This window comes from Ostrea edulis, chromosome 8 (genome assembly GCF_947568905.1).
Source record: "Ostrea edulis chromosome 8, xbOstEdul1.1, whole genome shotgun sequence".
Classification (NCBI taxonomy): domain Eukaryota; kingdom Metazoa; phylum Mollusca; class Bivalvia; order Ostreida; family Ostreidae; genus Ostrea; species Ostrea edulis.
The window spans coordinates 24,200,897-24,215,541 of NC_079171.1; the positions used below are offsets into that span (position 1 = coordinate 24,200,897).

Sequence of the window (14,645 nt, forward strand, 5' to 3'; positions counted from 1 at the left end):
GGAAACTTGACGAAAACCACTTGTACACCTAAGTCTATGTAGTGAAATTTGTATTTTTCATCCATTTGTAAATTCCATGTTTTTAATGAAAAGAACTTACATGTATATAAATTGACATTAGTAAATACTATGTAATATTGCAGGTAAATTTTGTAGGGTATATAAGCGAGTGGGGGGGGGGGGGGGGGGGGATTCAGACCAGCTTTTAGTGTTAGGAATTGCATGCTTTAGTCCCAGTTTGTGTTACTCTGAAGTGAAGTCCCAATTGGTTATTAAAATGCACGCACATAGATCTATACATTTCCATACACCTATATTCAGTGCAACCCCCCACCTAAAATTTTCAAATTTAAGGTAAATCGCGGTATCTTGTTTAAAAAAATGTACTAAACGATAAAAGAAGCAATAATTTCTTCCACTCCCGGAGAAATAAATGACAAAATCTTTTGATTTCTTGCATTACTTTATTGGGAGAACTTAATTTTGTTCTAAAACCCATAAAATTTGAGTCATTTTATTAATTTCACAAATGACTAAATAGGAGACATATTTCAAGCCCTGTAAAATCCCGGAGCTTCCAGGGGCTTCGCCCCCCTGAACACCACCAGCACTTTGCTCTGGGTCCACTGTGGGCCTCAAGGCGGCCCCCGGACCCCCTGCCTCATAAAGTGGCGCCCCCTCCCTGTAACCGCATTTCCTGGACCCGCCCCTGATATTACGAAGTTCATACAGCCCGAATCATCGAAGCTTAGACTGGGTATTTTGAATTGAAGATTTTAAGATTTCCAAAACGCAGTTTGACAAATAAAAACGGGTGTGTAATGCTCTAGTATGAAATTATATTGGAAAAGAAGAATCTACACGCGTGCAAATGCGCATGCCTTTCTGCTGTCTGACTGGCTCTATCCTTCCGACTCTCGCGTTATAATCTAGGGGATAATTGAATTATCTCTCAAGATCCGTGCAAATGGCCACATTTAAGTAATAGACAATTGTGTAGTATTACATGAATTTACATTTGTTGATTTTAAGGCAAGATAACCATGAATTATGTATTGTATTCAGAGGCGGGTGCAATATTTCAGTTTGGGGCCCGGAGAAATTGCTGGGTGGGTGGGTCTAAAGACCGCCTTTAGACCTCAGTAAGTCCAGGACAAAGTCCTGGGTGGTTCCAGGGGACAAAGCCTATGAAAGCTCCCGCTTTTTTCTTTCTTCTTTTTATTGCGAAAACTAGCACCAGTACTCTCTAAAGTATTTTGATTGCATATCTTTATTCTTAAAAGCTGTATATTTGGCATGCGCATATTTAATATACATTAATGGAAAAAAAATCTAAAACTATATCGCATTAAAAGTGTACAAATTAAGTTTACTTAGTTCATTCCCAACATTGGGTGCATGATCTTTAGTTCCTTAGAATGTATTAAGTACTAGAGACACACGTTACATGGATATGAAAACAGACACTCAGATTTGATTGATAGGATATTGTTTAAGTTTCCTCTCGAGAATTTTTCACTCATATGAAGACGTCACCATTGCCGGTGAAGGGCTAAAACATAGGCCTATGCTCGGTGCTTACGGCCTTAGAGCAGGGAGGGAATTTATCGTGCCACAGAAGTTGAGACAATGGGCCTCGGTTTTTTGCGTTCTCATCCGAAGGACTGTCCCATTGGGTCGTCTCTTACGACAGGCAAGGAGTACTGAGGACCTATTCTACCCGGTGTTGTAAAGCATAAAATCCCCCCCCCCTCCCGCATAGACTTTTCCTCCGAAAAAACGGGCCCGGGATAGACATTCCCCCCGGAAAGATGGGCCTGGAATAGAATTTCCCCTTACGAAGAATTAACCCGGGTCCAACCCCAACCCCCTAAGAAAAACCGTCCCAGTATAGAAATTCCCCCTAAATGACAGTACACCCCCATTCTTACATTTTAGCTATGTATCTGTTTCCATTTCTATTACTAGAATTCTCTTGCTTATTTAGACCCAGTAATTCTTCTGATTATTTTTGTGTGTGTGTATCGTGAACAATCATCATCTTATGATTTTTTATAAAAAGGAAATTGCTCAAATCGTGTAATGGTATATCAAAATTCATTCAGACATCTTAAGTCTTTATCGTTATTTACTAGTATCTAACATTTGAATTAGTAAAGTTGGGAAGAACTTAAATGATTTTTTAATTTAAATAAACGAGAAAATTGAATTACTTTTATTTATACAGTTCATCTATTTCACTTTTCAGATATTTTAATTATACATCTTATAGTCACGTCGCGCACGGTACTGGTGTTACTTTCATACGTGCATTAGAAAATGTTTCCGCTATGTTTACACAGTTGTATATTTTGTGGATTATTAAAGTCTTATACATCAATGGCAAGGAAAATATATAAATAATAATAATAGCTTATATAAAATATAATTTACACGCATTATATTATCAATAACGGAGTTATATACACGCAGATGTCGTCATTTTTCGTTGTCCCGCGTTACATGAAATACGCATACGCTTTATCCACAGATTAATAAAATGATTGATTTTGTCCCAAATAACGTAAGAATTGGTGTATGATTGTGACGTCCTTATCTAAAAACCATAAACCAATTACTTTAAACATTTAGTTCATAGAATTGATATAGCGACCTTAAAAATGGCAAAGACAGTGCCTGTCAGTGGTGTCCCGTGTTTGTAGATAGACTGCAAATGCAAATCATCATGACCAGTAGCACGCCTAATACAGGGGGAAGTTGACTATCCTTGTTACATTTATAATGTACATGTATCGTGGAGCACAATGTATACCAGTATTATAAAATTCTGAGTATATCCATGAAGTAGATTGATTTTATCGGTGTCCAGTGAAATGTCCTTTTTCTACAAATACCGCGCTTTTTAAACAATTCTACCATTTTATGTCTTATTTCTAAGCATTATTCCAACGCGAATATTTTAATGAATATAACTTACAGAAAGTACATAAAATTTACTATATAGAATATACAACATTTCATTTTATCCCGCGTCCATTTAGGAAAACGAAAAGATACTTAATGTCCAAATAAATGTCCCATGTGATTTTGTCGCGCAATGACGCGACGTCAATGTACACAACCTACGTCTAGCTAAAACGTAAAATGTTGCTTTTATTATTTTTGAATTATCTAAATTAAAATGATTTTTAAAAATAGTATACAAGGTATTTAAGCTATTGCATGTGTATCTCATAGATATGTTTTACTCTAGATCTGGTACATATACTTTAATTGACTTTATCAAATGACAATTGTACAGACTACATTTTGTTGCATGTACTACTGTATGTCATCGTCGCAAACCACGGGTTATTGTTTCATTCTATTTCACATACGTTTGTGAAATAGAATGAAACAATAACCCGTGGTTTGCGACGATGTACTGTATGTATGCATATAAAAATTCAGCATTGAACAGATACACTTACGGTGTGTAAAACGTTGCAATATTATACAAATCTTGATTTATATACGAAACTCTTTAATCATATTCGATAATCTTGTTATTCATATATGACAAAATTTTAATTATATTCGATAATCTTAATATTTATATGCGAAAATTTTGATTTATATTCGATAATCTTGTTATTTATTTACATTTGGTAACCTTGTTATTTATATTCGATAATTATATAAATCTCGATTTATATTCCATAATATTTGATTCGTATTTGATAATGTTGATGTACACATGCTAGATGTACGCATGAATTTAGTCATATTGATTGTAGGTGAAATGCATAATTTCAAAAATTGATAAAAGAATTAACTTCATTGACCATGACCTGACCTCGGATGTCTTAAATTTAACTAGAGGAGCTACTCTGCTAAAATTAAACTTTAATAAATATACAGCACTACCAGCCGTGAGACATTTGGCCTACTGCCTGAATTGAATAGTTGACCTTGCCCTAATATGCTGAATAAACCCAGTAGCTATGTCGAAGCTTGGGTGGCTGCCCTGTAATCCCCCATAGGCTGCTTACCTAGCTGGATTAACAAGTGTGATACAAATTTGAATATGTATTAATCGTAATCAGAAACAGGGTGCAAATTTACATATATGGCGGAAAGGGTCGCGTGCAATTTTTTGTGGGGAACTGGGGAGGCGGCCAGTTTGACTACCAACGTAGGGGCAACACAGGGGGCCTTATGTGGACATTGGTGCCTGGACCTGAACGGGTGATCATCTAAGGGGGAAGAGATCTCTGCGCATCTCAGCTGTCTCCTGCGTGCTACCTGGTTTAAAGAGCAAGTACAGAGCAAACTGTGGACCCTCCTACAGTTTCCAACATGCACCAGCCAGTAGCATTCCCTAGGAGTTGGATGTGAGCACAGGCACCAGAACGGTGGATATATATAGCGTGTTAGATCTTATGTACCCCCCCCCCTTCCAATGAATGAAAGATATATACATAAGTCACATATTAAATGAATTGAATGTCAAAATCTTGTTAGAGTATCAGTGACGTGTTGAACAACCTCACTGTTGTATTTAGGACCCAGGTGATCTCTGGCGGGTGTGAGCGATTGCCCCTGGAATATTTCGCCCACATGCGTTGGTACTCCAGAAGAGTAGAGGAAGCCCCTCTCTCTCTCTCTCTCTCTCTCTCTCTCTCTCTCTCGTAGAGTAAAATAAAAAAAATTCGCATATGAATATCAAGATTTCTCACATATAAATCAAAATTTCCGTCCGCATATAGATATCAAGATTTCTCACATATAAATCAAAATTTCCGTCCGCATATAGATATCAAGATTTCTCACATATAAATCAAAATTTCCGTCCGCATATAGATATCAAGATTATCGAATACAAATCAAGATTTCCGCATATGAATAACAATATCATTAGATCAAAAGTTCAACATCTGACAAAAAAATCTAAAGTCACACGGTTTTCACGAGACCACCCCTTCAAAACTAAATATGATATATATTGAAACTAACCGATTCGCAAGTAAAACATACGAGTATAAATAACACTCTGTATACCTTTTCTACTGTTTATTCAGAAATGAAAGTGAACATTAAAACGTTAAAATGTAATATTATTTGGAAGTTTTTATCTCTCACTTCAACTCACCGTGGTTATTATTATTATTCATTTATAAAGCGCAAAACTACATATACTTTCTATGCGCTGGTTGTTGTTTTTTTTTCCACTAGAGCGTGATCGATGTAGATCGATGACAGAAACGTACGGGAGTTTTTAACCCCCCCCCCCCCCCCTTCCGTGTTTGGCATTAATAAAAAGTATTAAAGAGAGCAATGATTATTAAACATAGAGACTTGAACAAGTCTATATATATCCTAGAAAAAACCAAAACTGATTTTTTTTACTGTGTTCAAATTTTTCAGAGGTCATATTCATAAGAATTGCAAGCCTTATTTCATGGGATGGTTACCTGTAAAATGCGAAACGAAATCGAAAGGAAACGAAATCTACCGAAGCAAAACGAAACCTACCGAAACGGGTACCCTTATTTCATACGACATGCCTGCTGTTGTAGGCACGGTGAAATAAATACAGTACGTATACTTTGGAGTATTTCTAAGAATTCATAATTTTTATGAATGTACACTATACACGTACAAAGATTTATTTTCAATTTTTAAACATTAAATCATGCATGTGCTTTAGTTATGATATTACAGCTTGGAGATAATGAATTTGTTTAAAATGTGACGTTGCTTTCGTGATTATATTTTGCCACAATTTATGACGTTATAAGTGTAACGTAAAGTGACACCAGTACCGTGCGCTTAGTGAGTCGATTTTTTACGAAAAATCCTACTTATATTGACCATCGTTAAAGTCTTTTGGTAAGCATATTGTATTTACAATAAAAATATTTGTTTGTTTTATGAATATCGTAATATTAATGAGCGCATATCTATTTCCTTAAACTATTATAACAAATGAAATCCGGAAACAGGGGGGGGGGGGGGGGGGTTATATATATACCAGGGCGATTTTTCCGCCAAAGGGGAGACTCTATACTGATTTTGTACATAGGGGGAAATTATATCCTGGGGCGCAATTCCGGGCCCGTTTTTCCGGGGGGGGGGGGGGGGGGGGGGGTCTATGATACAACACCGGATCCCCACGGGATGAAACATATCTGATATACATATTACATGTAAAAGCCCTACATTAACTGGATACTGGATATTGGACTACAAGGGCTTTGCAATTGAGGACTAACCAAATCACGGTTAGGGTGGTTCGGGAGGGGTTGTCCCCCTCCCTTACGGGAGAAAATATTGAAGCATTACAGGTAATGATCAATTGCAAGCACATTAAATTCTTATCTTTGAAATGATGGGGGGGGGGGGGGGGGGTTCCATCTCCACACCCCTTAATTCTGCAAGTGAGACTGTTAGTTAACGCTATGATAAAATTTAGAAGATATAAAACAGAAAGAATTTTGATACAAGTAAAAAGTTTCATATATTTTTGGAAAATTATCTAGATGTGCAATATTTAGGATTAAGCTCAATAAAAATCCGAAGTACGTAACATTTGATAAGGGTAATTTTCGCATGGGGCGCCTCTATGCCGGCTTGATTAGATCGCGTCGTATACGTACATTTAATGACAGAGTGAAATTTTAGTGTTTTTATTGAAGAAAATATGTGGTTGTCATAGACAAAAAACTCCGCACTTTTATCGTGTCCAGAGTTAAATGTCGCACTTTTAAAGGTATTTTGTTGATTAGGAATATGCATTGATTGATCACTATTTTACGATCAAGTGTTGCATCTATATATTTTGGAAAATGAACTATACGTGATGGCTGGTCGAGGGGTTGGGGAAAGGGTGGGTGCTTTGATCAGTCCGCTACTAAAGTTTTCCTAGTAATGAAGACAGTATTAGTTCTTCATTGTAAAATCTATTTCCAATATCAACCGTAACTATTTCAACTCCAGTAAAGCTTCCACCAAAAAATTACAACAAACAACAAATCATCGATACATAAATGTTCGAGATTATGTCTCTAGGTAGTGTCAAAAATAACAACGAAATCTTTCTTTGGAAGCGGAAGACCATAATGATAACAGAGATAACAATGAGGTCTTCAGTTGGAAGCGGAGGACCTGAATTACAGTAAACAAAAAACCCATTTATACTAGACTAGATAGGTTAGGGTCAATGGCTTATGATCTCGTGTCTGACGAAGCGTAACGTGTAGAATATAATAGGGTAGATTGTTAATTGGGAATACAAAATGACTGACCAGTGGGACCACTATTTTTTTTTTATTTAAGTAGTGTCAAGAACAACGAAATCTTCCGTTGGAAACGGAAGACCTTAATGATATCTTATTCAGGTTTCCATTTGGGAGCAGAAGACCTTAACTACAAGACTTGTTCGGTTAGGGTCAATGTGTTATGTTGTCGTGTCCGACGAAGCGTAACGACTAGGATTTAAAAGGATAGTTTGTTAATTGGGAATACACAATGACTGACCAGTTGGGCCACTATATTTTTTTTTATATCCGAACTAAACATCGTGTGATTATTTCCTGTACATATATGAAGTATTCAAATTGTACATTGTATAGAATATCAGGGACTAAGTAGAGTGATTGAACAGTATTTTCCGTTCAAGTGCCATTTCTATCTGGTCAAAACGAGCCTTTTGTCAATTTTGGACCATAAATTCTGCAGGAGGAGGGGTGGCTTCTGCTCCTCCGCCGCTAAAGTTTTGGTTTTTTTTAAATTTCAAAATATTCATAAATAAACACCGCACGATTATCTATTCTAAATATTCAAATTATTCAAAATGTTAACGTTGTCTATTTCAACTTTCAATATAGTTAGGAAGCTAAGTGAATAACGCTGAATTTTACCGCAGATATCCATTGACTTCATTTACCTGATTATTATAGATCAACACAATTATATTTATATGTGTACTTTTAAAAAGTGGCGGATCCAGGGGGTTAAATTGCAATATGAATACTTTACTTTTGAAGAAAGAAAAAATAGAAAACCCAAACAGATAGAAACTCCAAATAAACAATGAAACATACTAGTAAAGATCACAGGAATTTATCACGTACAAAATCAGTATCTAGGTAGTATTAGTGGGTTAGTGTCTGACGAAGCGTAACGGCCAGAACTCAATGGTGAAGTTCGTTAATTGGAATTACACAATGACTGACCAGTGCTTTACGTCCAAGGGTAAAAATGGGCCACTTGTCAATTCTAGAAATTGAACTGTGCGAGGGAGAGGGGGATGTTCGCTCTCGGTCATCCACCACTAAAGTTAATAAACATCATATGATGAATTCCTTAACATGTATATATGTAAAGTATTCAAAATGTTAACATTAAATTTACTTGTATTTTAACTTCCAATAATGTTACAATGATAGATGAGTACCGCTGTTATAGGCATCACCAAAATTATCTAGCTAGTGGCGGATCCAGAGGGGTAAGAAGTAGGCATAAAATCGTGATAACAGTACTTTGCTTTTGGAATAATGATAAATAAACCCTGACAAGACAACCCTGATATATATATATAAATGTCCGTGATCATAGAAATGTATCACATAAAAAATCGATGACTAAGTGGAATAACAATTAATTGTCAATGATAACAGGTTTTCATTGCGAAGCAGACCTTAATTACAATAAACAAGTACACCCACAAGATGTTGTCGTGTCTGACGAACCGTAACGAGTAGGATTTAAAAGGGTAGTTTGTTAATTGGGAATACACAATGACTGACCAGTGTCCCCACTACATTTTTTTTTAATTTCCGAACTAAACATCGTGTGACTGTTTATACCATACAAATATGAAATATTCAAATTGTACATTGTAGAATACCAGGGACTAAGTAGAGTTACAATGGGAGTAGTTTTTTTAATTGGAAGTACACAATGACTGACCAATATTTTCCGTTTGAAAGTGCCATTTCTATCTGGTCAAAACGAGCCTTTTGTCAATTTTGGACCATAAATCCTGCAGGAAGAGGGATGGCTTCCGCTCCTCCGCCTCTAAAGTTGTTTTTCTAATTTCAAAATATTAAAAAATAATCCTCGTATGATTATGTATCCTAGATATTTAAAGTATTCGAAATGTTAACGTTGTTTATTTCAACTTTCAATATAGTTAGGAAGCTAATATTAAGTGAATAACGCTAAATATTACCGCAGATATCCATTGACTTCATTTACCTAATTAGTAGATCAACACAATACGTCTACCTAATAACTGGCGGTTCCAGGGGGTTAAACTGCAATATCAATACTTTGCTCTTGAAGAAGAAGAAGAAGGGGGAAAAACCAAACAAATAAAAACTCCAAATAAGCAATGAAACACACGAGTAAAGATCATTAGGAATTTATCACGTACAAAATCAACTCACGACTAGTGTCAGTGGCTGTATTCAATGATGAAGTTTGTTAATTAGAAATACACAATGACTGACCAGTGTTTTACGTTCAAGGGTAATGTCTATCTGGTCAAAATGGGCCGCTTGTCAATATTAGAAATTGAATTGTGCGAAGTAGGGGTGGAGTGTCGTTCTCGGTTATCTACCACTAAAGTTAATAAACATAACATCATATGATGAAGGCATGCCTTTATATATATATATAAAGTATTCAAAATGTTTACATTAGATTATATCTACATTTATTTTAACTTTCAATAAGTTAGAATGATAGGTGAGTACATGTACCGCTGTTATAGGCATCACCAGAATTAATTTAGCTAGTGGCGTATCCAGGGGGGTATTATAAGAAGTAGGTATAAAATCGTTGTAACGGTACATGTACTTTGATTTTTGAACACTGATAAATAAATCAGATAATCCTGATATATAAATGTCCGAAATCATAGAAATGTATCACAATACAAAATCGTTGACTAAGTAGTGTCAATGGATTGATTTAAGGTTTCATGTCCAACGAAGCGTAACGATTATGATTTACGAGGGTAGATTGTTAATTAATTGGGAGTACACAATGACTGAACAGTGCTTTACATTCAATAGTCGTGTATATCTGGTCATTAAGTGGCTGGGGAAATAATTAGTACTATGCGTGAGGGATGGGAATGGGACGGGGGATCCGCCCATTCGCCACTGAAGTTATTATTTGAAAAATAAACATCGTATAGTTAAATTCTTTTGCGTATACAAGGTATTCAAAATATTAACGTCATCTATTTTATCATCCAATGAAATTAAAATGATAAGTGAAGACTGTTGTATCCACACAACTTGTGTAACTAATTAGTGGCGGATCTCGGGGTTAATACATTTGTAAGTAGACCTAAAAATTTGCGATAACATTGCTTTGCTTTATGAGTAAAAAAAGTCTACAATATTAATAAAACATTGATACACAAATGTCGAAAATCATATAAGTTTATCACTATAAAATCGCTCGAGATGTTTAGAACACTTAGAGCCGAACTTCCCTAGAGTCGAGACGTCTGTTAACCGTTTATTCGGACACGCCTGTCAAAGTCTTTTCGACGCTTAATGTAAAGGTAGCAATCGGAGAAAGTACTTTGACTTGAGAATGAATACGATTGTAGAAGGGAGGGAAAGATGGACCGAAGCATGCATTTTGTAAAATGATTCTTGTGTTGTTAAATAATCGAGAATCTTATTTGAGATGTCTGATTCGGTTCACTAAACAACTTAGCATCACCTAGCAGAGTTCATGTTTCACCGTAAGCACTTAACACTAATTTTAGAATATGTAAACAAGTTGTAAGCTAGGCCTATTCCGTAATTCAACAACATATCACAGGAACTGGTAATTTAATCTGTAGTAATAATACTGCTACCCTTTCTAAAACCACAAGGATGGTGGGTGACGATAATTTTAAGAACTATTTTGAAACGAAGTTTTGAGTGAAGTATCAGCTCTTGTAGCCCCCCCCCCCCCCCCCCCCCCCCCCCCCCCCCCCCCCCAATAGCAGCTGATTAGGGGATGGTACGGTATATGGTATATACCCACACTATTATTAATACAGACAAAATTACCGGTTCCTGTGAACATATTTTAGTACCTGACGACATATGAAGGGTTGTGAATAGTGAATGTGAGCAACTGCATGTGAATGCACGGGCAATGGAAGTTGATGTAAATAGATACATGTAGTATGTGCATGTATATATATTTATACATGCACATACTATATATTTACATTAACTTACAGTGCCCGTGTGTGAATGAGTATTTCATAGTGTTCTTGTCTGCTTGTTGCAATAATATAGTCCCGTCCAATTTTATATGGATATTTTTGTGCAAGGGTTATATGTATACAATTAAAATTGCATGGGGAAAAGTTTAGTAATGCAGAGCTCTAATATCTTTTATTATCTCTCATGTTTTTTAGACATTTATTCACAAACACATAGGCCTACACATAAGAGTTTATAATTACTATATATATATTTAAAAATTAATGCCATGCCTTGGCTTTTAAGTACATTTTAAGAATCATGACAAACAACACTTTTTAAGATACAATTTTCTGTTTTATTGTTATATTCATGGAATAAAAATCCCATCCTGTGTTTTATTTGGGATATCTATTCCCATTCATGCTCAAATAGGATAGTTACTGCCATTTCATGTTCATTATGGGACATTTCCTCCTATGGGACATTGTATCCCATATTAAGTTTAAATATGGGAGTTAAAATCCTATGGGAGAAATTATATTTTTTCTCCCATAGGATTTTTTGTGGGAGTGAAAATCCCCCAAGTGGGATTAAAAATCCCTCCAAAATCCCATGGGATTTTTTGATTTCAGGTGAAATATCTTAAAAACTACAATAGGTGCAAGTGTAAATGTTGGTGCATGTCTTGTGAACATAAAATCCCATCTTTTTTTGTGAAGGGTTTATTTGTATCCTTAATAAAAGGGTTGGCGAAACTCCGGACTTTTGTCGTGTCCAGAGTTAAATGTCGCACTGTTATATACAATTTTCATTCTGTGCGGTATCAGTACATAGCACTTCGTGGTATAAAACGGAAAACCATTTTTTGTTGCAGTTTTCGGCGGCAAGAGGCAATGAATGCAGTCATGTCATACATGGTTTTTAAGTTGAATGATTGTACAATACAACGGTAGTAAATACATTAGCATCGCATATTCCTTGGAGGCTCAAAAGGCCGACATTCTCAGGGGGTGCCATTCTGTGTCATTTGAAGCTAGGTACCTTGTGTTGTTATTAGTATACAGAGGTCGTAAGTCATTTACAGAAACAAGTGCCTGTGCCTGAAGTATATAAAGCAAGAGTGTAACCAATAGTATACGTACCATAGCATTGTCCCAGTCCAGTTAGAAGTAGGATGTACGTCCATTGTATAGAAGCCATCGCTAGAACACGGAAGTAAAATACAGGCTGCACAGGGAACATGAAATCTGAAATTACTTTAACTAACTACCAACAGGCATCGTATCTAAAAATACATCCACACGGTTATCAAGATTTAAATGCCGGCAAATTGTCACGGTCTGTCACGGATTTAAGTAGACTGTAAGCAAAGTTTTAACTTCCGTGTAAAGACTAGTCCTAGACGAAATAATTTGATAAAAAAGTAAACAAGGATATTTTCGGAATGCAGAAGTTAGTCAACTCATGTCTTAGTTTTCATTTTAATACATTCTGGAAACTGAGTTTATAAACTGATCAATGTGTTAGAAATAAAAATTATTTCATGAAATCTTCAAAACAGATATTCGTAAGTAAGACTTTAGCCGTGGAACCACACATGTACAATTTACGAGTCACTATTCCATTACACATGTACTAGAAGTAGTATTTTTTTTCTTGAATATCGTACAATCTTCCATTGACATACAACAAGCCGAAGAAGTTGTATGAATGAATAATGATAAAGTACATGTAGTGAGCGAATCAAAAAAGTGTGTAAAGTTGTATTTGTTCCAAACATGAATATGATCGCATAAGGAAAGATATTCGTTATATATATACATGTATATATATATATATATATATATATATATATATATATATGTATGTATAAAAGCACAAAAACCCAACAACACCCTACTTTCTGAAAGTGTCGGATCTGAGAAGATACAAGGCCAGTAAAGAAATTTTTATCACTCAGTACAACAGTGAATCACTCTTGTCATTAATGTAGTTTATCGATACTTGTCGTTTTTGCGTGTTATTTGTTTATGTAATATATGTCTCTTGATAAAGACGCGGGTTGCGTCGAAATTTCGAGTTTTAAATAACCAACAGTGTCGTGGCCTTTTCAGTGCTTATATATATATATATATATATATATATATATATATATATATATATAAAGTCAAAAAATAAAATCCAATACTCTAACTTTTATCTATAGCGCTTTCGCCCTGCGGGCTCGTCAGTAGATTTTTAAACATTTAAACATTGTTTAAAAATCTACTGACGAGCCCGCAGGGCGAAAGCGCTATAGATAAAAGTTTGAGTATTGGATTTTATTTTTTGACTTTATTCTACCCCGATACCAAGAAAAAAGAATTTATTGAATATATATATATATATATATATATATATATATATATATATATATATATTCATTTCCAATTCAAACATCAACTCAAAGATAGTTGTTTGTTTTATATCCCGTCGAGAATAATCCACTCATAATTGTTCAAGTCTAGCACTCAGGTAGCAAAGAGGGTTCTTTAACGTACCAACGCCTGTCGTAACGCGGAACCCATGATTCTCACCTCTAAATATAATCATATTCATAATCGGAGAGTAATTAATTCTTATGCGGCCTTAGTCTCAAGAATGATATACATTTATCCTCTGTAGAGTTAAATTGCAATGTAAATGTATTTGATAAAATCAGAATAGAAACTATAACTTCCTAAATATACGCGAGGATTTTTTTATTGCGTAAATTCGCGAGAAACATCACTCGCGAAATTAAATTACTCGCTTTTAATTTTATATTGCCAAATTACATGCAAAACTCTTAATCAAAAAATCACTCGCAAATTTAAGTTCTCACGATTTGACGGCTATGAATCAATTCGCGATATTAAGTACTCGCGTAAAATTAGGAATGTACAGCAGTTGTTTTAGGAGAACCCGGGATTCCTGTTATCTACGTAATTGCTGTTACTTAAAGGCGCGACGCACATTATGTTAAGGATGTTCATAAGTTTCCTGTGTTTGTGTCTTTGATATACATGTACATGAAAAGCGAAGATAACGAACAGTGATCTATTAAAGAACACAAAATTAAAGAGCGGGGAAAACACCGTGGAATCCAATGCCGAGAAGTAAACATGCCCTGTTGACCGGTCTCTCTACGAATTGCAATGCTTGTCATTTCATCATCATGGCTTGTGTTACTACGTGCACGACTCTTGCTAAACATAGATACGTCTATCCGAGAATTTGGTTAAAATTGAAAGTAAAATGCAAATATAAAAATTGAATTTCATTTTTTAAAAATACATCAGGACTTGAACAGCAACTCTTTACGCTGGCATACTTTTCATATCTACGTGTACAATTTGTAATTTAAATTAAAATGTAACTATGGAAAATAAATCTCTCTTTTTAAAACTGTATGTACGT

At 35.3% G+C, this 14,645-nt stretch overlaps 1 protein-coding gene across 2 annotated transcripts in view; it reads right to left on the reverse strand.

Moving 5' to 3' along the window:
* Window positions 1–12,476, reverse strand: part of LOC125672787 (receptor-type tyrosine-protein phosphatase epsilon-like) — a 70,062-nt gene extending 57,586 nt beyond the window's left edge. For both annotated transcript variants that reach the window (XM_056147221.1, XM_056147220.1), the window contains exon 1: window positions 12,350–12,476. In XM_056147221.1, the coding sequence (XP_056003196.1) occupies window positions 12,350–12,449 (100 nt within the window). In that variant the 5' untranslated portion in view covers window positions 12,450–12,476. The remainder of the gene's footprint in view (window positions 1–12,349) is intronic.
* Window positions 12,477–14,645: the final 2,169 nt, after the last annotated feature.